This window comes from Hoplias malabaricus, chromosome 6, assembly GCF_029633855.1.
Source record: "Hoplias malabaricus isolate fHopMal1 chromosome 6, fHopMal1.hap1, whole genome shotgun sequence".
In the NCBI taxonomy this organism is placed as follows: domain Eukaryota; kingdom Metazoa; phylum Chordata; class Actinopteri; order Characiformes; family Erythrinidae; genus Hoplias; species Hoplias malabaricus.
Window position 1 is genome coordinate 52,347,189 of NC_089805.1, and position 22,411 is coordinate 52,369,599.

At 40.2% G+C, this 22,411-nt stretch overlaps 1 protein-coding gene across 1 annotated transcript; it reads left to right on the plus strand.

Moving 5' to 3' along the window:
• The first annotated feature begins 552 nt into the window (after window positions 1–552).
• LOC136699583 (myelin-oligodendrocyte glycoprotein-like) lies at window positions 553–20,987 on the plus strand. The gene is made up of 10 exons (XM_066674408.1): window positions 553–656; window positions 790–940; window positions 1,390–1,526; window positions 5,619–5,708; window positions 6,632–6,710; window positions 8,961–9,020; window positions 11,778–12,137; window positions 17,064–17,420; window positions 17,599–19,999; window positions 20,832–20,987. The coding sequence occupies exons 4-9, from the start codon at window positions 5,652–5,654 to the stop codon at window positions 17,715–17,717; spliced, it is 1,032 nt and encodes a 343-aa protein (XP_066530505.1). The 5' UTR covers window positions 553–656; window positions 790–940; window positions 1,390–1,526; window positions 5,619–5,651; the 3' UTR covers window positions 17,718–19,999; window positions 20,832–20,987.
• The last annotated feature ends 1,424 nt before the right edge of the window (window positions 20,988–22,411 follow it).

The following is a 22,411-nucleotide window of genomic DNA, read 5'->3' on the forward strand; positions in this document are numbered from 1 at the left end:
GCCTCAGTCGACTGAGTTAAGGGAGAATGTGCAGCTTATTCATTAAACTTCTATTTGAATTGACTATAAATATCTGAGCAGCGGTGGTGGTTCAGGGAGAATGCTTAGTAACACAAACCCAGACCCTTAAAGTCTGCGACACTTCTTGGGGATCCTTGAGTTGCTAGGTCAGTCCAGGTTGTCTGGTGTTTTTGGCAGAACTGGAGTCTAAATGAAAATGTACAAAGGGCTAGAGATCAGAAACCTCACTGGAATCCTACCTCCACTTTCTGCTTTTAAAACCAAGGGAGATCCAGTCAAAACTCAACAGGGACCTGGGAGCTTGGGTTTGTTTTATTTTTAAGTCACTTCACTAAACGTACACCAAGTTAGTGACTCACACCCGTGATGCTTTGTGTCTGTTTCATGAAACTCAAAATGAAGGTTGTGAAACCAGATAAAATAAATAAATTAATAATTAAAAACACAGTTCCACTGAATGCCACACCAGTTGGAATAAGGAAGTGATGCCTGATGAGGTGTACAGTATATATTTCCAGACTTTCAAGAGGACGGCATTCATCTAGTCTTGAGTCTTAGTGACTAAATGGCTTTGACCATGGTTCTTCTGCTCTCCACAGCGTTCCTCGTTCTGGCTCCGGGCTTTTTCCTCCAAGGTCAGTGGTTTCTTTTGTGTGGAGGAGTTTTTTTCTCATTTGATTTGAGGAATGTCTGCATGATTTACAGGTCACCTGTCAGTACGGTGTAGGACAGTAATATTGTATAAAAAGCGTTTACTCTTTCATTCAGGAGAGGCCACTACATCGTATGCCATTACCATGACAGTCTATGATACCGTCAACAAAACACCAAACCAGACCTACTCCACTGAAGTTGTCTTCAGAGGAGTCTTAATCGGGGCCATGAGAAGAGCTCAGGAGAATTCCAGTTACTGCTTCAGGTAAAAGTTGGTTTCTGATTAGTTAACAAACTGAGAAATCCTGGGAATATTGAACCTAAAGATCATTAAAATGCTGGAGAATACATAATTAACTTTGTATTTCCAGTAGCACTATGTTCAGCGTCGAAGCCTTCACTATGTAATATGACTATGTACTGAATGTTCATGTCAATAACAATTAGCTAAATACCAAGCAAGTTTGGAAGTGTTCACTTTTTCAGGCGAGCCACACCTTTGCTTTGATTCTGTATAACGTCAAACTGATGAAGGGTATAAACTGTAAGACATCGTTCAGCACAGAGCTCCAGATACTGATGTGTTTTATCTAAATATAATGTGACTGTTAGTACACCTGCTACTGCTACTGTTATTAACACATTACAATGAATTCTACGAAAGTTTGATGACAAATCTGAAACATTTCATTAAACAGATTTATAAATGCACAGGTTCACCACTTCAGAAAATCTGGACTATGGACCTTATCTGGAGAGTGTGAATGGCTTGAAAACGGACCGGGCTAAACAGCTTTACTGGGTGTTTAACGTGGAGCTAAAGAACGGTACCATTATCAGCCCTGATGTAGGTCAGTTCTAATTCTAACTCAGTTCACTTCTGCATTACGTCCATCACAGGTTTTTAATCATATTTTTGCTGCTTCATTTAGTGCCGTGTGTTTTTACAAGTGTCACACACTATCACGAGTGAAAGTTTCTGGACAGATAAAATATGCCATTCCTTAACACTGAAATCCTTAAGATGTTATTATTTATGACATTTGATGGTCTATATTCGTCAGTTCCAGGGCTAGACACATGTTTAGACGAGAGAATGCTCTACTGCATGTGTTTATTTCATTTTCTTCTTTGTTTTATTTTGTTTTATTAAGGTATAGGATGCTACATTCCTAACCCAGAGGATCACATTATCTTCAAATTCATCAAAATGGGGCTGTATCATTTCAGTGGTCAATACTGCCATAACAGTGATTACAGTGGTCCTAGATGCCCTTCTTCTGTATGAGGCACAGTCTTATTTTCAGCTTTCAATCATTTAAACTGCACCTGTCCTGTGTATTTCTATGGAGTACTCTCTTTCTTTGGAAAGGTTTATACACTAATATCCACTAATAAACACAACTGACAGTCAAATCAAATCAAATTTTATTTATATAGCTCTTTTCACAACAAAAAGTCGTCACAAAGCAGCTTTACAGGGATCCGGGTCCAAGCCTCCTATGAGCAAGCCAGGGGCAACAGTGGCAAGGAAAAACTCCCTCAGCACACGAGGAAGAAACCTTGGAAGGAACCAAGACTCATACGGGGAACCCATCCTCCTCGGGTCGACACCGGAGACACAACAGAGAACAGAACAGAAGTAAAAGTGAAATGATGACAGATGAAGGGGTTATAGTAATGTAAATGTAGTATATTAGTGATGTATGAGTCTGAGGAAGGAGAAGGTGATCAGGGATTCTGTGTGAGTTAAAAGTAGGTGCAGAGTTAATCTGAGGTAAAACAGCATGGCCAAGCATGATAGTGTAGATGAGACAAGGCCAGGATCTTGTACAGGACACACAGGGGCTGGATCAGGGCAACACCTGGAGAGCAGCAGGACATCTCAAAGCATGAGAGAGACGGGAGAAAGAAAGCCAGACAAAGGGAACAAATAAAAATACAGAGGTTAGTAGGGTCATGGTAAAGAACGGGCAAATTTGTCCTGTGAAAAAAGCTTCCACGGGTCAGGCAAGAGAACCCAGCGACAGACAGCGTGTCGGCGGTTACTAGAAAGCTAACTAAAAAAGCTGTAGCTATGGTCATATGACCGGGTTAATACAGAACAGTGATAATATGAAACCAGCCCGAACACTAATAGAGAAGGAGTAACCGGTAGGTTTTTAATCTAGATTTAAAGATTGAGAGTGTGTCTGAGCCCCGAACAGTAACCGGAGGCTATTCCAGAGTTGAGGAGCTTTGTGAGAAAAGGCTCTTCCTCCTTCCTCCAGTCGGACGTATAATGTCTGTGCCCTGCTTCTGTCTAAAGGGAATTATGACATTTGAAATTTCATTGTTTCAGGGATAAAAATGATCTCTGAATTAAATAGAACTGAATTACTATAACATTCAATTCCAAAGCTGCCAAAATAAATGCAAATAAATCATTGAGTTTATCTGCAATTTTACTTTTAAGGCATTGCTTTACAATTCTCACCTTTTACTGCTCTATTGCACGTGCAATGATAAAATACCATAGGGATTAGAACCAATCATTTTTACTAAGCACATACATTAATAGTCAGTGTCAAATCATAAATGAAGTTATGTAATAACATAATTTTGGAAGTAGGACCACGCCTGAACTCCTCCTCTCAGCTCTATATACACCCCGCAAATTCACGTCATTTCCGCGTCGGACAAACTCGCTTCATTTAGTTCAGGAGACGGATTCGATTCGACTGTTTCACGACGTCAGCTCTCTCCTCCGCACTGGGTCATTCAGAGCCGTGTTCGGCCATTATCAAACCCACCGAGCCTCCTGTTTTAACCTCGCTCCCACCTCCACCCCGTCTCCACCCTTTTCTCGTATTCATTTATCCAACAGGGGTCCAGCTTCATACGCATTCATAAGCCGCCCTTTACTCCTCTCCAAAGACTTCTGAGTTCACCTCCCCGTTTCAGCCTCTACGGGCGTGGTCCTTACTAGCACAATGCTAGTTTGCTAATTTGCACCGAGCAAAGGGGAAAACGTTTAAAACTGTACCTGGAAGGTAAACATCGTTTGAACCGTCCACATCAGGGGTCACGAGTCCAAGTCCAAACCTGGACATTTAATGTGGAACAGAGTGTGTGTTTGAAGCGGTGAGACTCTTCTAGTCGTTACGGTGCAGGTTTAGCGCTCCAGGAAACTCAGACCAATCACATGTGTTTCTGCATATCACACGCGAGGCTCCTCAGCCAATCAGATCTGTGCATTATGATGAGCACTGTGACTCCACTGAGTGACACACACAGGGCTGGGTCCGGACGCCGCTGTCCTGGGGCCAGTAAAAACAGCCCGAGGGACGAGATCAAAGCTCTTTAGGACACTTTCAGGACAGCGGTGTTGTGTGAGTTACGACCAGAAACTTTAATGGGAAGGGAACGATTTTGGGTTTAAATTCTCATAACGATGAGCATAGATCTGTTTACGGATTAAGTGCTTTTTTTCAGCATAAAGAACCATTCAGCTCGCTGTTAGAAGATAATAATACAGTTTCTAAAGGTTTTTATTATTAAGGGAGATAAAATAATACACCTTTTCACACAGAGCCATGGAGGTTCTCCTTTAATAATAAAAACCTTTAAAATCTGCATTTAGTGTTTTGATAAACTGAACAATTTAAGAGTGACAAACCTCCAAAAAAAACAAGAAATCCTGAAGGGAGCAAAGACTTTTTCACACCACTGTTATTAATGAGCAGTAAATCGGCTCCTGACGCTCACTGAGCTCATACGAGTCGTAAAGTGCAGCTTCACTGGGTCACGTTTAAGAGTTGTACTCTATCACTGAAAGCAGTTTATAACGTTTCAGTGCCATGTTCCTGAGGTCGGGTCCAGCTCAGGCCCCACACTGACTTGATTTACAGATGGGAAAAGCACAGAACTGTACCTTACTCTGTATTAACTGTGGATGTTAAAGTTGTGTTGATGTCATTCGCCCCGTTTCATCTCCAGGACTTTTATTGTGTTTATTGTGACTTTTATTATTCTCCACAGTTGTATAATGAAAGATTACAGAGATCCCCCTCTCTTTCTGGAGAAGAGAATGTAATGAACCTTTAGGGAACACAGCTAGACTCTAACACCACTGCAGTACATTTTAAAGACACAGTACACCAGGGGTCCTTAAACCTTTTAACTGAAAACATCTAAATGTTCAGACCACGTCATAAAGTCATAAATATATTGAAGATGAATTAGTTTTTATTTTGATATTAAATATTCCAAAACTGTAAAGTCACTGTGGCGTACGGGGCGGCAGGTTTATGGCACACGCCTCTGAGCGCAGAGGGAAGACTTCTCACTGAAAAGCACAGATACTGAATCTTCAGAAATGTCTTCTTATGAATTTGAGAGAACGTTACCTCACCGTCTGCTGATCTCCACTCAGTCTGTGATGGACAAAGCTCCAGTTTTAGGAACATCTCTGTCAGGATTTGATGACATGGGCTGGGCGTTCTCTCTCTCTCTCTCTCTCACACACACACACACACACAGTATATTTTATGTTGGATTAGCTACTGAGCCTGTGTTTACTACTTCTCTATTTGCTCAGGGATCTCCAAACTTTCAACACACAGCTGCATCTCCATCTTGGATCTTCATAAAGATCCCACTGCACTGTAATATATTTACACACACAATAAAACAACAATAATGCAGACATTTTAATGTATGTACACTGTATTTATCCATGTTCCACTTTAATGTGTGTGTATACACTGCTGTCTGCACCTTTCAATTCTTTAATGATTTTCTCTTGATAATCAGCCTACATCATGCCTTGAGTCTAGTGTACAGGTCTAAGACAGGAGCAGGCTTGGTACCGGAAGGTCGCCGGGAGGAGGGGGTGTCAGTTCATGAAGAATGTTACTTTCACTTTTACCTTTTGACTTTGTTTTTTTGGAATTCATTCACAGATAAAACGGACGTTTCACTGTAAGAGGAGAAACATGACGACGATGAAGAAGAATAAAACTCAGACTTCAGACATATTCTCACTTGGCCAGGTAGGTCAGGAGACCAGTGTGTGTGTGTATGAGAGAGAGGGAGAGAGAGAGAGAGAGAGAGAATATAAACAGACAAACTAGAGCCACTTTACGGAACATCTGTGGAGGGAACTAAGGATCTCTCTAACACACACACACACACACACACACACACACAGAGTTTCGGGGAGAGAGATATTACAGCCACAAAATGAAAATGGAACTTGAACATCCTGTAATATCTGTGAGACTCGTATAAGGTCCTCATTTGAAGTAAATGGGATTCGAATTTAAAAAAAGAACACATTTAATGATAATCTTTTAAAAAGAATTTTACAGAAAGGTGAACACATTGTGTAAAATACAGTGAAAAGATGTATATGTGCTGTGTTTATTTTGATATCTTGATTTGTGTTTTATTGAGGCCTTATTTAGAGCAAAGTCGTCATTTCACTGAAACAACTCAATTCTTTTGTAAATATGAAAACATTTAACTCCAGAGCAAAATGACACAGAAAATATCATAGAGTTTAAAGGTTTTAAAGTGAGATATCTACAGTAAAGTGGTGGTCTCTACAGTAAACATCTTGATAAAATCCTCTAATAGCTCACAGAACGTTTCTCAGTGCGAGAGCTCAGAGTTTTAAAGGTCTTTTAAGGTGACGACTTTTACCAGGAAGTCCATGGTTAATTCAGGAAGACGATGCCAGGCCTGATTCTGCACACGCAGCAGAGCATGGCTCTCACCAAAGAGTACCTGTTTGTGTCCTCATCCCCGTATTATCAACCAGAGAAATGTAAAGGTGGTGTAACCGTGAGAGTGTTGCCTCTGTCCCTACTTTAACGAGCACCAAGTTCTAAATTTGTATCATTCATACAGTCTTTTGTGAAAAAGTCAGGACACCCCATGACACCCCATTTATTCATCTTCTCGTCCTGATCAGGTTTTCAGTGGCTCCAGAACCCACCCAGAATCCCTGGGCAGAGGAACACACTCTGGGGAGGGCACAAGTCCATCTCATGGTACTTTTGTTTGTTTTGATTTCAGGTGTTCAGTAAAACTTTGCAAACATTCTCTTAATGTTTTTGTTCTAAATAAAGCTGTACTCTCAGGTGTCTGACCTACTTTTCTTTCTTGTCCTGTCTTTGTTTTCCTTCCTCACTTGCTCCTCTGGTCCTCATGTTGTTAGCTGCTCGCCGTCACTGTCCCAGTCCCAGTCCCTGCACCGGTTTTGCACAAGTTCATTCTTAAGTTTGTTTGTAAAGTCTTTACTAAGTCCTTAATGAACACAAGTTAGTTTTAACAAGCCTTTTACTAAATCAGGTTGCACCACCGATCCATACTCTGTGTCTTAACTAGTATCTCCTAACTAATGCGTACTGTGTCACTGAGGTATTATGATTATTTGACAAATAGGTGATAACATTGCTTTGAGATATCAGTGCAATAGAGTTGGCCTGAAAAAACAACCCAGAGCACATAAAACCAGTAATTTCCTTATTATATACCTTTTGTGTCTTGTGTGTCAGGTTGTCTGCCGTAGTTTTAAGCTGTTTGGGTGATAGAGATCTCTCCTGAACAGAAATCGAACTCAGATATCCACATCATCACAGTTATCTAAAGGATGTAGTCTGTCTTTTAATATCTGACAGCGGAAATTATCCCTGTCGTCCCTCTCAAAGTGCTCTGGAGCTATATGTAAGGGTTCAGACAGGGGTCCAGTTACCCACTAGGCCAACCCCAGCCAGCAGAGGGAGACATGGAGCCAGCACACCTTAATTAGGAGAAATCAGCAGCACCTGTTTCTCTCCTACTTAAGGAAAGCCAACATGCACCTCAGTGTTCAGTCTTGGGTTTCTCTTCTCAAGAGTACCACACAGTCCTGGCTGGTAATTTTGGTACAGTCCCTAGAACGTTCTTCTGGGTCTCGCTCCTGTGAAATCTTCTTTTGTTCTTTGTTTATCTCTTTTATTAAAAAAACATTTCTAAACTTAGTGTTTCTTCTTTTCTCAAATCCTTTGGTTTGGCATCTTCGCCTGTTTAGTAGTCTTTTCCTTCTTTAATTTGGGAAGTTACTTTTTGTGTTTTTTTAGTTGAATTTCGTTTTCTGGTTAATCTGCACTTGGGTCCATTTAACGAATTACTCCACTAGTAGCTCACTCAGGGTTCCTTGGTTTTAAACCATCCCTGGGTAAGCTGTCACATTACACTATATTTTTGTTGCTGTCATTTACATAAGTTTACACAAGTTTAGGGGTAGATGTAAATATTTAGTAGTTACTAGCTCCTATGTACACACTAGTTTGGGTGGTACAACTCATTTTGATTTAGTAATGCGTTAACCCTATTTTTATATACACTTACCTTAAAAGTAGCCTATGTTTGAACTTGAGCTACTGGTCTCAGTGTTTGTCCATCATTTTAGTCTGTTGTTTGTTTTGTTTGGCCTCTGTTTAGGTGTCTCTTTATTCCTAAGCTGTTGCTGCCTGGATCTTTGTGTTGAGTTTAGTGTCTGAGTACACTCTATCTTTAAGTTCCATTATCTAGAGTTTTCTATCTTGTTGTCTCTCTGTATCTCCAGCTAGTGTTTGCATTTTATCTTAATAAAGCCCCTTTCACATGCACAGTAACTCGGGGTAAACTCTGGAAAATTTGAGGAGCTGTATGCGAACACCTGTAATATTCATCCCTGACTTTAGGTGCAAAGAGGGTAAAGTCTGAGTCAGCACATGTGTGAACAGAGCTACTAATGTCCCGGAGTATCAAGCTGCACAGGAATCGCTCCACGCCTAAAACATGCGGCTCATTTCCCACCGTGAGTAGGCGACTGACACAAATTTTCCACTGTGTGCCGCTTGTTGAAAGGATGACTCCAGGACATCTCCTGACCCATTCCTCTAGAGATTCTCTTGAGATCATGTGTGAAAGAGGCTTTAGTGGTCCTGATTGTCCTGTGTTTTTAATATGAGCATAATTGTTTAGTTTTGTGTAGATTTTGTAGTCTCTGTTGATATTTTCTTTCAAGTCTAATGCTGTTTGTGTAGTTTTGTAGTTTATTTCCTTGTTTTTTGTATTGTTTCTGCTGTCTTCTGTGTTTAATTGCCTTAATAAACTTTCCAGCACTTGACTTCAATTCTGTTCTTAAAACCCAAAGTGACTTTGAATAATTATGATTAATTTATATATTGATTAGTTGCATTTTACCAATTCTACCATGTTCTTTGTAATAGGGGTTTGTAGAGGTCCTCAAGCTTTGATTCCTTGTTTTTCAGGGATAAAATTTCTCATTGTAACAGCTGTAATTTTCTCTGCCTTTATGGAGACAAGAGCGGGTAGGTGTCTACATTCTTGTGCGTGTGTGTGTGAGAAATATATCATTGTGGGGACTAAAACCTGTTTTTTTTACGTATAGATGTACAGCACCAGTCAAATGTTTGGACATCTCATTCAGTGGTTTTATTTTATTTTTTTTATTATTATTATTTTCTATGTTGTAAATAAATGTGGAAAACATTAAAAATATGAAGGACCACATATGGAATTATGTAGTAAACAGAAAAGTGTTAAGAAGGGTTATCTCTCGACGAGGCCACAGCTGTTCACTGAAAACCGTTCCAGGTGACGACCTCATGAAGCCGACTGAGAGAACGGAGAGAGTGTGTGAAGCTGTAATCAAAGCACCAGGGGGCAACTGTGAAGAGTCTAAAGTATAAAACATATTCTAGTTTGTTTAATGTGTCTGAGACTGTAACTGGGGTTGTTCAGAGGTAGGGGCTGGTACACAGTTCTATACAGAGACTAGCTCTACTCCACCAATCACTGTTGAGGACAGGTGTCCAAACTTTTGACTGATACTGTCGGATCTACCATCAGAGAGACCTGTGAGATGGTGGATAAGGGCTCTGCTGGTTCTTTGCCACACACTCTGCCAAATAATGCTCTCATGCCCTTGCTCCCTATGCCCTTGTTAGGGAATAATGAAGAGCACTCCTGAGCAATATCAGAGGTCTTCCATCTCTCTTCTCTGACTTGCTACAATATAAAGTGTAATGACATATACAGTGCTATAGATACAATTCTCTTTAATGTAGTGTCGTGTCCAGTCTTAACGTCACTGAATTCACTAGTTACACTCTGGTTATATAATGTAAAACATAAGGCACAGCCGGTTTCTCTTTCTTATCAGATGAAGTCTCAGCTACATATGACAGCTGTTGTTCACATTCAGTGAGATTCCTAAGAGTTCCAGAAAAACAGGACTGTTGTGTTTACTCCATACCCTCTGTCAGTTCCTCATAAACAAATCAGAAAATCACTTCAGAGCCTGAAGGCATAACCAGTTGGGCCCCTCACATGAATCCATATGCTACCTAGGTAACAGAATATGTATTTGGAACAGCTGCACATGAGTCAAAGGTCAACATGCCCAATACCAAGCCTTACAGAGGTTCCAACCCTGGCCTGTGGAGCAGAGGAACTTCATTCTCTGGGGAGATGAAGCTTTATCCTATACTTTTGTACTGATTTATGATTTGGGAGATCTAGAGCTAATTATTGGACATCACTCCCTGGCAACCCAAGTGTTCATGTGGCTGAATGCAGTCAAAGCGGACTGCTCAGAGGGTGCTATTTCAGGACGACAGAGCCCCATGGATCCAGGTTGGACTGGAGATGCTCAGGACACTATGGGGACTGGGTTATGATAAACAGCTGTTTTTAATGTTACAGTGTGCTTTACAGTGTGTGAATGGGGCAGGGTTTTATGGGTCTATACTTCAGGAGTGAGGTTTGTTCAAAGTCACTAGAGAAAATGAGGCTCATTTTGGGCTGGACAAACCACTGTTCTCCCATCCTCTCTTTCTGCAGCCGGTGCACTGCTTTAGTGCCACCGTTTCTGTTTTCACGGGCCGGAGTGAGGAAGGTGAGGGACCTGGTCGATCTGACAACTGACAGTGGCAATCAGCCTCAGAGATCAACAGTAGAGTTGGGTTAAGGTCTGAACGTATTACACAGGCTTTACTGAATAAGTTAAGAACCTCATTTTCTCAACATCTACAGTCTTTTGTTGTTAGTGCCTTATCCGGGGCTGAGCTGTGTGACATTCCCTGAAGTATGTGTCACCCCAAATGTTCTTTTTGACAGAGATGGGGGGAGGGGGAGTCTTCGCTCCGTTGAGGGTCTGCAGAGCATTCTGTTTTCCACGGCTGGTAAGAGGGTCCTGTACCAGAGCTCTGCTAAATCTGATTATTTTAGGGCATTACAAGGAAGAATTGATTCTAAATGGAGAGCACACCTCTCAGTCCCTGAGGACCTGAGGCCTTCGTGGAGGCTCCTATACAAGGGTCCCCTGCCTAAGCTCTCTGGGAACCTTCAATGGAAGATTTTACATGGTGCCATTCCCAAGAATGGGCTTCTGTCCATTACTCCAGGACTGTTGGCCCAGTGCTTGTTCTGTAACAATCCAGACACAGTTCATGCGTTTGTTGCGTGTGTGAGACAGCTTCTAATTTTTGAAATGTTGGATTGTATCCTCTGTTGAATGGGTTTCCAGTATAATAGCACCCTGTTTATGTAAATACACTAAGGCTCTGAGCGCTAAGTGTGTGATGGTGAACTTCCTGCTGGGAAAGGAAAAACTCTCTCTCTGTCTGTCTGTCTCTGTCTCTCTCTCTGGCTGTGGGTGCTTGAGTTTGATACACAGTGCGCCCTGCAGAGAACTGTTCCCAAGCTGCAGCATGCAGTGTAACCTTCATTGCATCAGAGTACTCTGTTCTTACAGTTTCAGCATGTAAATCGTAGGCGTCATCCATATGTGAAAAACAGTTCAAATGTCACCAACACATATGACTTTCAAAATCGCAGTGTATGTCTGGCTTTAAGTGTAGCCTGAACTGCAGTTTAGACCCATTTCACACATTTTGATGAACCACTTTATGAACTCTTCAAGACTAATGTAGTATTACAATAATGACACGTGAATACGCCACACAATTGTTTTAATCTAATCCTGAGGCAGGGGGACTCTGCGGAGGAAGATTGTGGACTTTTTTTTTTTTTCTGAATTATTTTAACTTCTTTTTACCTTTCAGAGGAATTTAACGTAGTTGCTCCAGATGCTTCTCTAACAGTTAAAGTTGGCGAAGACCTAGTTCTGCCCTGTTTCCTCCAACCCAAGATCAGTGCTGTGGATATGACAGTGAAATTGAGCAGACAAGAACTGAATCTGGCCAACAGACTGGTGCATCTGTATGAAGGTTACAAAGACAAGGATGATCAGCAGGGGGAGTCATACAGAGGGAGGAGAGCTCTGTTTAAAGAAGAGCTGAAGAGAGGAAACACATCACTGAAACTCTCCACAGTTCAATTCTCTGATAAAGGGCTTTACCAATGTTACGTTAAAGACAAAACAGCATACTGGGAGGACACCACGATTCATGTAGAAGTAACAGGTAAACATCCTCAATTCATGATCTTTACTAATTAAGTTACACTGCAGATTCTGTTATTTATAATTTATTCCCCCAAATCACTGACTCTACAGAAAAAGTAGAAAAATCCAGGCCTGGTGAATTTATTTCTCAGTTTATACACAGTAATGTGAAAAAGTTAGTGAAGAAGCCTTTGTCTTCTGAACATATTTAACCAAATGGACATTTCAGCTTCATTTGAACAGCACTGAGAAATGGCACTTATAACTAATCAAATAAAACTCAATAAATTACTTATAAATATAAGTTCTCAACTGTCATGAAGAAAAATGTACATTTCTTGTGTGGAAAAAGTTAGGACACCCTATGCCCTAATATTTGGTATCTCCCCCTTTTGGCTGAAATAACCTCAATCAGATGTTCCCTGTAACATCTACCAGTCTCCGACATCGACTGGGGGAGAGCTTTTCCCACTCCTCTATGCAGAATTCTTCCAGCTGTGATATTTGAGGGGTTTAGTAGTGCTAGTGGTCTTTGTGAACGTGCTCTCTGGCAAACTATAGTCTTGCTCTGATGTCTTTTTGACAGCATGGGTTTCCTCCTTACACACCTTCTATGAAAAGCAAACTTGTGCAGTTATTTCCTGATGGTAGATATGTACCTTGACATCATCTGTAGTAAGAGCTATTTGTAGGTCCTGTGATGACATTTTAAGACTAAAATTCTGCTCTTGGACTGAATTTGTTAGGATGGCCTGACCTGGCCTTATTGGCAGGTGGTTTAAAAGTTCTCCACTTGTAAATTATTTACCAGGCAGTGGAATGACTTCTAATTGTTTTGTGATCTTTTGACATCCATTCCCAGACTCATATACTGTACGTCTATAACCTTCTTTCTGAAGGTCTCGGAGATATCTTTAGATCTCAGTATGGTGATATTACAAACTAATGTCAAATCAAACTAATGTCTGAGTTTTAAATAATAGCCTCCTCCAATGTCCTCTTTAACAATGGTCTAAACATTTGCCGCTGATGTGGTGCATCTGATTCTAAATATAGACATTTTAAATAGTAATAAATGAGGGGGTGTCCTAACGTTTTTCACCAAAAAAAAAGCAAATTTTTCATTACAGTTAGCAACTTAAGTAATTTCTTTGTTTTATTTGTTTAGTTATAAGCTCCATCTCTGTGCTGTTCAAATGAAGCTCATATGTCAATTTGTTTAAATATGTTTAAAAAGACAAAGGCTTTCATGGGGTATCCTAACATTTTCGCAAAAAGACTGTATCTGTTCTATTTTTTTACAGGAAATCAGTCAGTCTGTAAATCAGTGTTTGTGCTTTGCCAGTCAGAAAAGCTTGAAGGCTGTGGAATCTGCGAGTTACAATGAAAACAGTCAAAAGATAATTAGAGCTGAAGGAAATGGTTGACCATGTGCAATGTGGGTCAGGTTTGATTGGTGTGATATGTCCACATCACGAAAGAAAATGTGAATAAAAATTAGTTTTAATCACAAGCAAGAAAAGGGAAAAATAGTAAACAGCAGAGTCTCAAGGAAAACAAGGCCAGTGGATTAGTTGGGAAAATCTAGATAATACGAAGATATAAGTTGTAGTGGCATGGTTGCAATAAAAAAGCAGAACTACAAGACACACCAAGCAAGTTAACTACAGAAACCATTTCCCAAAATGCCACAGCATCTTTCCAAAAGCAAATTCCAAAAATGCCAGCTAAGCAACAGACAGCTCACCAGCAATAATTATCTATTTTATAGCCACTTATAACTGTATAATCTACCTAAATGGCATAATACAGCATAAAAGCATATAGAGTGGTATGAAAATGCGTTTGCCCCTTTGTGATTTCTTATTTTTTTTGCATATTTGTCAGTCTTAAATATTTCAGATCATCAAACAAATTTAAATAGTCAAATACAACACAAGTTAACATGAAATGCAGTTTTTAAATGAAGGTTTTTATTATTAAGGATGAAAAAAATCCAAACTTACATGGCCCCGTGTGAAAAAGTGTTTGCAAAATCTAGACATCACGCCAAGATACAAAGTAATTCAGCAAAAAAAGAGAAATAAAGTAATTTGAGACCTATTAGTCTGGAAAGTTTATAAAGCCATTTCTAAAGTTTTGGGACTCCAGCGAACCACAGTGAGAGCCATTATCCACAAATGGTTAAAACGTGGTGAACCTTCCCAGGAGCGGCTGGCCGACCACAATTACCCCAAGAGCACAGCACCTACACATCCAAGAGGTCACAAAAGAACTGCAGGCCTCACTCGCCTCAGTTAAGGTCTGCGTTCATGACTCCACCATAAGAAAGAGACTGGGCAAAAATGGCCTGCCAAGACGAAAACCACTGCTGAGCAAAAAGAACGTTAAGGCTCGTGTAATGGTCCGGTTACTGCTTTGCTGCTTCAGGACCTGCAAGACTTGCTATGATAAATGTAAACATGAATACCTCTGTTGAAGATTAAAATGTTCTTTTGGACCGTTCCCAAAGTAATTAAAATTTAGAAAATATCAAAAAGGTCCAAAATACACCCTCCCTCTTCGGGGAGACGTGTTCGTTCCGGAAGAGTCGCAGAGACCAGTCCAGTGAAGTTCAAAGCAAATCAAAGTATTTATTTAACAATACTGGATCCAGGAGAACAATACATAAGAAAGTATAATGCCCTTTCCAAGTAAAGCTCTGACCTCTCCCAGATCTGACTCCACAGTTATACCCCATATGACGTGTCCTCTGCCGGTGAGGCGTTTCTGGCTGATTATTCATTCATTCATTCATTCATTCATTATCTGTAACCGCTTATCCAATCCAGGGTCGCGGTGGGTCCAGAGCCTACCTGGAATCATTGGGAACAAGGCGGGAATACACCCTGGAGGGGGCGCCAGTCCTTCACAGGGCAACACAGACACACACACCTACGGACACTTTTGAGTTGCCAATCCACCTACCAACGTGTGTTTTTGGGCTGTGGGAGGAAACTGGAGCACCCGGAGGAAACCCACGCGGACACGGGGAGAACACACCAACTCCTCACAGACAGTCACCCGGAGCAGGAATCGAACCCACAACGTCCAGGCCCCTGGAGCTGTGTGACTGCGACACTACCTGCTGTTCACTGGAACTAAAGAGCCAAGCCCAACTCCTGAAAAACTATGTGAGATAATTTACTATTTACTAACATTTATCTTACCAATGAAGTGATTGAAACACCTGCATTCAGTCATTTGGATGGATGAATTAATACTTTTAGCAATATAGTTTATATGCTGTGGAGCCCCAATTAGCCTGTGGAGTAGAGGAACTGCATTCTCCAGAGTGATGAAGCTCTATCCAATATCCTTGGAGTGATTTTGATTGTTGCGATCCAGACCTAATCATTTAACAGTAGTGCCTGGATTGATGAAAGTTTATGTGGTTGAATGTAATTGAATCCTTTCAACAATGTTCCAAAATCTAGTCTAAAGCCTTTTTAGAAGAGCAAAGTTACACAAGATTAGATATTTACATACATTACATACATACATTTGTCACTCCAATTTATGCACCACTGTAAATTGCGATGCAGAATATTTACTATTATGTTATTCAATTTCAATTCCCAATTAGTTTCAAACTCTAATTGTAAAATCTTGGCTAAAATGCACTGCACATCTACTTCATTTTCTATAATTTATATATAAAATGTAAATAATAAACATTTATGTGGCCTGAGCCTCCAGAGTTGGGAAGGAGGGGATTGCTAAAACATTGTTGCTAGTAGTTCAACAAAAGAAATCAGAGCTGCTTCTCATTCAGACAAGCTTAATGAGAAACACCTGGAAAATGCATGCTAATAGATATAAAGGGCAGAGGAGAGAAAGAGACTGGTTTTGTTTACATGCAAAAAGCTTGTTTTGAATTTGGTTAAAATCTGTGTGTGAATAAGCCAGAAGAACAAATTGATCTTGACAACAGTATCCTCCTCCTAAGGACTGCAAATGGCTTGCCACAGTGTGTTATTATCCCAGAAATGGCATGTTTTCATTGAAGATCTAAAGTGTCCTGAGGGTCCCCCTTCAACAGGAGTTATGTAATAACACAATTTTGGGAGTCTGAACACCCATCAGCCCTGTATATAACTGGCAAACTCATGTTTTTTCTATGACAAACTCACTTCACTATATTTTGTTGCTCCAGTGATGGAGCTCTACTTGGTTGTTTCAGGTCATGGGCTCACGCTTTCTCTTCTGGCCCCTTACTCGGTACTCATTACCTGCCTCCCGCTTATAAGCAGTGTTTGTCCCAATCCATGCTTGCTTTCCCTGCCTCTACTGTTGCTCCAAATACTTCAGATTGTTCTGGTCTTTACCTCAGTGCTGCATCTATGCAGCCACTGCTGCTTCTCCTCCTCCTACTGCAACCAACGTGCAGATTGAACCTCCACCTCCACCCATGACATTGGGCAACCTGCCTTTCCTCCATCTCCGGCCGGAGAGCTGTGGACATCCAGAAGTTTTAGAGGACCATGGCATCCCTTTGCTCATCGCACTATCAAGAAAAACATTCTTCCTCTTTCTTCCTCCACCACTGGTGCATGGAGCCCCATGCCACAATGTGATGACATCACAACCTCCTCTTTCTCGATTCAGTGCGCACTTCTGGAGCCATGGATTCAGATTCAGCCTTTTCTACTGCTGTAAACACCCTGCCCAACCTTTCATCATTCTCACCTTTTTATTTCTTAAAACATAAACAACATAATTAAGGACATTTAATTTAATTTGCTAAACGTAACCCTTTTCCATTCAGGGTCCAAGACACACCATGTCCGAGACTAATGGGCTTCTCAAGCTGACCACTGTTACAAAAGCACTCTAGTCCATGAACATTTTGCAGCACTTGAACACCTATCATGCCTACATTTTTTTTTCTTCATTTTTCTTTCAGAGCACTTTAAAGTCATTGGTCCAGATGCTCCTCTAATTGTTAAAGTTGGTGAAGATCTGGTTCTGCCCTGTTCTCTCCAACACAACATCAGTGCTGTGGACAAGAGAGTGAAATGGAGCAGACAAGGTCAGGCAGATAGTATTGTTCACCTTTATGATTATAACAAAGACAGGAATGATCTGCAGATGGAGTCGTACAGAGGAAGGACGAGTCTGTTTAAAGAAGAGCTGAAGAATGGAAACATATCACTGAAACTCTCCGCTGTTGAATTTTCTGATGATGGAGTTTACAAATGTTATGTTGAGGACACATCAACCTTGCTGTATGAAGGCACCACTGTTCGTGTAGGAGTTACAAGTAAGAATCTTCCATTTATGACATTTAGCTATGAAGTAACACTACTGATTCCTTATTTATTCTTTATTGCACCCAATCATTGGCACCTAAAAAAATAATCAAGAGTGGAAAAAGAGTAAAAATATCTCTCAGTATTTATGTATTATTTGTTTTTCATTCTTTCATTCATTTTCTGTAGCCCTTATCCAGTTCAGGGCGGCAGTGGGTCAGGAGTCTACCCGGAATCACTGGGCGCAAGGCAGGAACACACCCTGGAGGGGGTGCCAGTCCTTGTATAAAGATAAACACAATCAGTAAATCAGTTTTTTGATAAATATGTATTTGTTGTGTTTTTCAGAAAAGGTGTTTCATTCCTGGAAGATTGCCATCATCTGTATTGCTGTTACTGTCACTTTATTAGGAGTATTTAGTGTATGGTACATTTGAATACACATTCTTCAAGAGTTCTGTGTCTAAATCTTGTCTTGTTAAACATCACTGTATCAAACAACAGCAGCTACAGGAGAATGAACTACACAGTCATAACTCACTTCTTTAACTACCTCCTTGTCGCTACACTGACTGTCCACTCTGTCAACTCCACTGACCATGCTGGTTACTGGTATTGCAGTGTTTTCTGTCTAATCTTGGTCTCAACATCATTTGGACTTGGTCCTGTCTGAATCTAGGGGTAAAGCAGACTTGGACGTTGTTGCTGACACCAGACAAGTCCATGTGTTACACTGAAATGTCCATTTCAAGTTACACTGAAATCCCAACTCTCTCAAGCTCCTGGAGTCTCCCACTTTAACAGCGGTGCCCTGAAACCAATCCCCCGCAAAAAAAAAATGGATCCCAGCAAATCAACAGTTTAAGGGCACATGCAATAGTGAGAGGGAGAGAGACAGTGACAAAGAGATTCCTTATAGGTCTCTCTTGTGCTTATGGACTTTTCAATCCACCTCTCCTCTCTTTCACTCTCCATCTGTTAAATGTACAAACAAAACACAAAACACAATTAACCCCAGACTACATCAAAATGTGTACTTGGTTAATGAAGTCACAATATAATGACAGTGTCCCTCACTGCACTTGGAACTGTTTGAACAGTGGCTTCTCTGTTGCTCAAGGTTGTTTAAATGACTGTAAAAGACATGTTCAGTTGAGTTTAACAGGGTCCACTCATTCATTACTATGAATCTGAAAATATGAAATCTATAGTTCAGAGTTTTAAGATGGTTTGTTGTTTCAGTGGTGAGTTCAGTGAAGAGGAATCAACATTTATTTGCCCCAATTCATTGTTTTAGCAAATTAATTTCTTTTTTCCTTTCTACTTTGTCTCGTGTTCTGGGTCAGTAAATCTAAGCAGTGCTGATGCACTCCATACAGCACACACTGCCATGACACACACCATGCTAGAGTCACTGCCATGCTGACAACCCCTGCACACACATAATGCCTGGTCAACCTTGTATGACACAGCTGAGCATGAAAGAGCACTAACACTGTAATTGAATTACACATTTAATTCAATTCAAGCATTTTTACAATATGTTTTCACAAAGCAGCTTTATAGAGTTGCGTGAGCACTGCCACAGTGACAGTTCCCTCAGAGTGAGAGGAACCAAAGCTGAAAAGTGGAACCCATCCTCCTCTGGTTGACACTGGAATATAAGTCTCTGTATATAAGTGAGTTATGTCTGATATTTGATTTAAGGTGATTGAACACTGTAAGGATGATTAGAGCATGCATTCAAGCTGCAAGAGACCTCATTAGATGACCATAACTGAGTAGGCAGAGCTAGAAACCTACACTTTCACTTACATTTATGGTATCAACAGAAGCTCTTACAAAAGTGGTTTGTGTTCAGTGAGAATTGGTATTCCACTTTGTAGAAACAGGAGCTCAGACAAAGACAACAGTGGCAAGAAAAAACCTTGGGAAGATGCAGGACTCGCTGAACTATGAACTATTAATTTTTGCACTTCAGCTTTCTCTAAAATCTTGGAAAGTTGTAGTAGGTCTGTAGATTGATAACTTGGAGAGATTATGGTTTGGTTATTTGGTCTAAATTAGAATTATGTGATGAATTTATTACCATCAATACTGGGTCAGATGTTGTATATGGCTTATTTTAATACATAGACCAGTGAGACCTGGACATAGGGATAATTCTGTGCAATAGTCCTAATAGATTGTTAATAAATATTTCAGAATGAAGTCTACTGTAATTACACAGATTCTGAACATTTTGGAATTTATTAGTTTAAACTCTAAAGTTTAATTAAACTCTCTTTGAATCTCCTTGAAAAAACATACATTTTAACTTCATACACAGGGCTTTCACACAGACTTCATCCCTCCTTCAGTACATTTAAAACTGTACATTCTCTTCTCACATGTAAAGTACTTCTTCTGGTTTCAGATTAGCTTTGTGTAATTTGGAGGAACAGTCTTGTGAAAGTCTGGGTCCAGCTCTACAATCAAAAAACTGCTGTCTGAAAGAACTGGACCTCAGTAACAATGACCTGAGGGATTCAGGAGTGGAGAAGATCTTTGCTGCACTGTATAGTCCACACAGCAAACTGGAGAAACTCAGGTAATCATTTTTTTCCTGAATTAAAAATGGTGATTTTGGTGCTTCTATAATATTCCTTTAATATCAAAGCACAGATGAACATTCCAGTGACTGAAGCTGTCAGACATAAACAGATGGTTTTAACTGGATAAGTAACTTCTGTTTTTACAGCTGTTTTATTAGACTCTTCCTCTGACCTTTAAATAGACTGTACATTATTCCTAGACCTTTACCAGGTTTTATCTTATCTTCTCATGATTCCTTCTTCTGTATTTAAGCTTTGAATAATGTTAGCAATGGTGCAGTTTCAGCATGTTACCATTTTAGATACATTCATATCAATCTTAGTGAAATAAGCAGAGAATTTCATTCCAGATTTTTAATTTAACTATAATAACTTTGTTATCCAAATTAAAAAGCTATTTTGGGTATGATGTCTGTTTTGTGGCACAGCAGGTAATGCCTCAGTCACTTTGGGCACACTGAGTGGGTTCAAGCCCTGCTCCGGGTGACAGCAAGCCTCTACACTGCCACCCTGAACTGAATAAGGGTTATTTTTTATTTCTTGTCAAATGTAACAAAAGGAAATGTAATTATTATAATGAAGCTGTATTATTAACAGAGAGTTGCCATCCTCACTAAAGTACTCATACCTGAAATGTGAATCAGATTATATTTCATGCAGTTATGAGTGAAGGTATGATGACGGGATTAATATGGCTCTGTTACTTTACAAGTATGTTTCTGAAAATCTAATGTCCACTGTTTCCATTGTAAGTTTATATATGTATCTGATTTTTTAAAAACCATTGCTCATTTCATCTTTCTTCCATTTTATCCATACATTTGGCAGATTATCTGGTTGTTTAATAACAGAGGAAGGCTGTTCTTCTCTGGCTTCAGCTCTGAAGTCAAACCACTCCACCCTGAGAGAACTGGACTTGACCTATAATCACCCAGGAGAGCTTGGAGAGAAACTGCTGTCTGATCCACAATGCCATCTACATACACTCAGGTATAGAGAGAGGTACTCTCGTGAGTGAGTGAGTGAGTGAGTGAGAGAGAGAGAGAGAGAGAGACAGAAACCTTTACTAAATGTCAGATTAAATAAAGTGTAGACAGGTTAAAGTGGTCATGCCCCCCTCTTTTCCACAGTGGAACAGAGTTTTGGTTCTTCATAAAACATCTGTGACTTGCTTTGACCAATGACCCACAGCAGCATTCTCGCCCGTCTAAACAGACAATTTTAGCACATGGTCCTTTAAATGTTAATGAGCCACACAGCTCTCACACATACTACACAGAGTGTGAGGCAGCTCCTTTAATTAAAGCACACAGAAGCTCTGTTTTAAATTGGTTCTCTTCCTTCTCTGGCCATTTTCACTGGTTTTGTCAATTCTCTTATTTCTCCACACTTGTTAGATTCAGATTCACAAAGCTTTATTAGCATGACTGTGATCATCTTCGCTGTTAAAATGTTTTAGGAACACTGTAACTTACAAAGTATTTAAACAGGAATTACAACAAAAACAGAACTACAGTTAATGACCATGTTTAAAATAACATTCTTATTAACGTTGATATTATTGTTTATAGTGTATCAAAGAAGTAAATTACTAAGGAACATTTGGGTTTTGGTGAAATTCAGTAGGGTAAGGTTTTGGGGGACGGTGTAAAAAAATGTAAGAAAAAAAAAAGAATACATCTTTTGATGGCTTTGTTACATCTCTCTTTTCTCATATCTTGGATCTGGCCATGTCTGTTTCAGACTAGTTAATGTCCCGCACCCACCAGCCTGATGCATTTACAAATCACCAGTTTTGCCTTTTTCACTGAGAATTTACCCAAAAAGTTTTTTGTTCTCTGAGCCTGTGTGTATTTACAGCCAAAATCTAAAGAGATTTTTGTGAACAGAAACCCCTGTTAATTGGAGGACTTTCCCCCACTCCACCCTCACCACCCACAAGTCCAGTCTCTGTGTCTCCACTTTACACCCAGGAGGATCATTTTAATGTGTCCCTACACTTTTCCGAACCGTTCCAGTGTCTCCTCTAAAAGCTCTTTGGGAATAAAGGGGACATTAGGACGACCTTCTTCCTCCATCTGGACAAAGGCCAGCACAAACTCATCAGGACAGATTCATTACTTCGGTGTCATCACACTCTCCTCTCTGTGTGTGTGTGTGTTTCAGGATGGAGAATTCAGGACAGAAGTGGATCAAACCCAGTCTCAGAAAATGTATGTCTCTTTGCTCTTCACGTCATTTCTGTTTGTCTTCTTCCCTCTCTGCCGATCTCTTCGTTTTGACTCTTTCTTTCTGTCTGTCCTCTCTTTTTCCATCACTCTTTCTATCTCCTTCATTCACTCTCACTTTCTCTTCTTTCTGTCTCACAATCTCTCTGTTTCTTTCTTGCTCTGTCTTTCCTTCCTCAG

What these genes read in the sequence shown, in the direction of transcription:
- LOC136699583 (XM_066674408.1), top strand. Translation starts at nt 5,652, where the DNA reads ATGACGACGATGAAGAAGAATAAAACTCAGACTTCAGACATATTCTCA. An exon ending in CTTTATGGAGACAAGAGCGG is followed by an intron (nt 9,021 to 11,777) that starts GTAGGTGTCTAC and finishes TTTACCTTTCAG; the next exon opens with AGGAATTTAACGTAGTTGCT. An exon ending in GATTCATGTAGAAGTAACAG is followed by an intron (nt 12,138 to 17,063) that starts GTAAACATCCTC and finishes TTTTTCTTTCAG; the next exon opens with AGCACTTTAAAGTCATTGGT.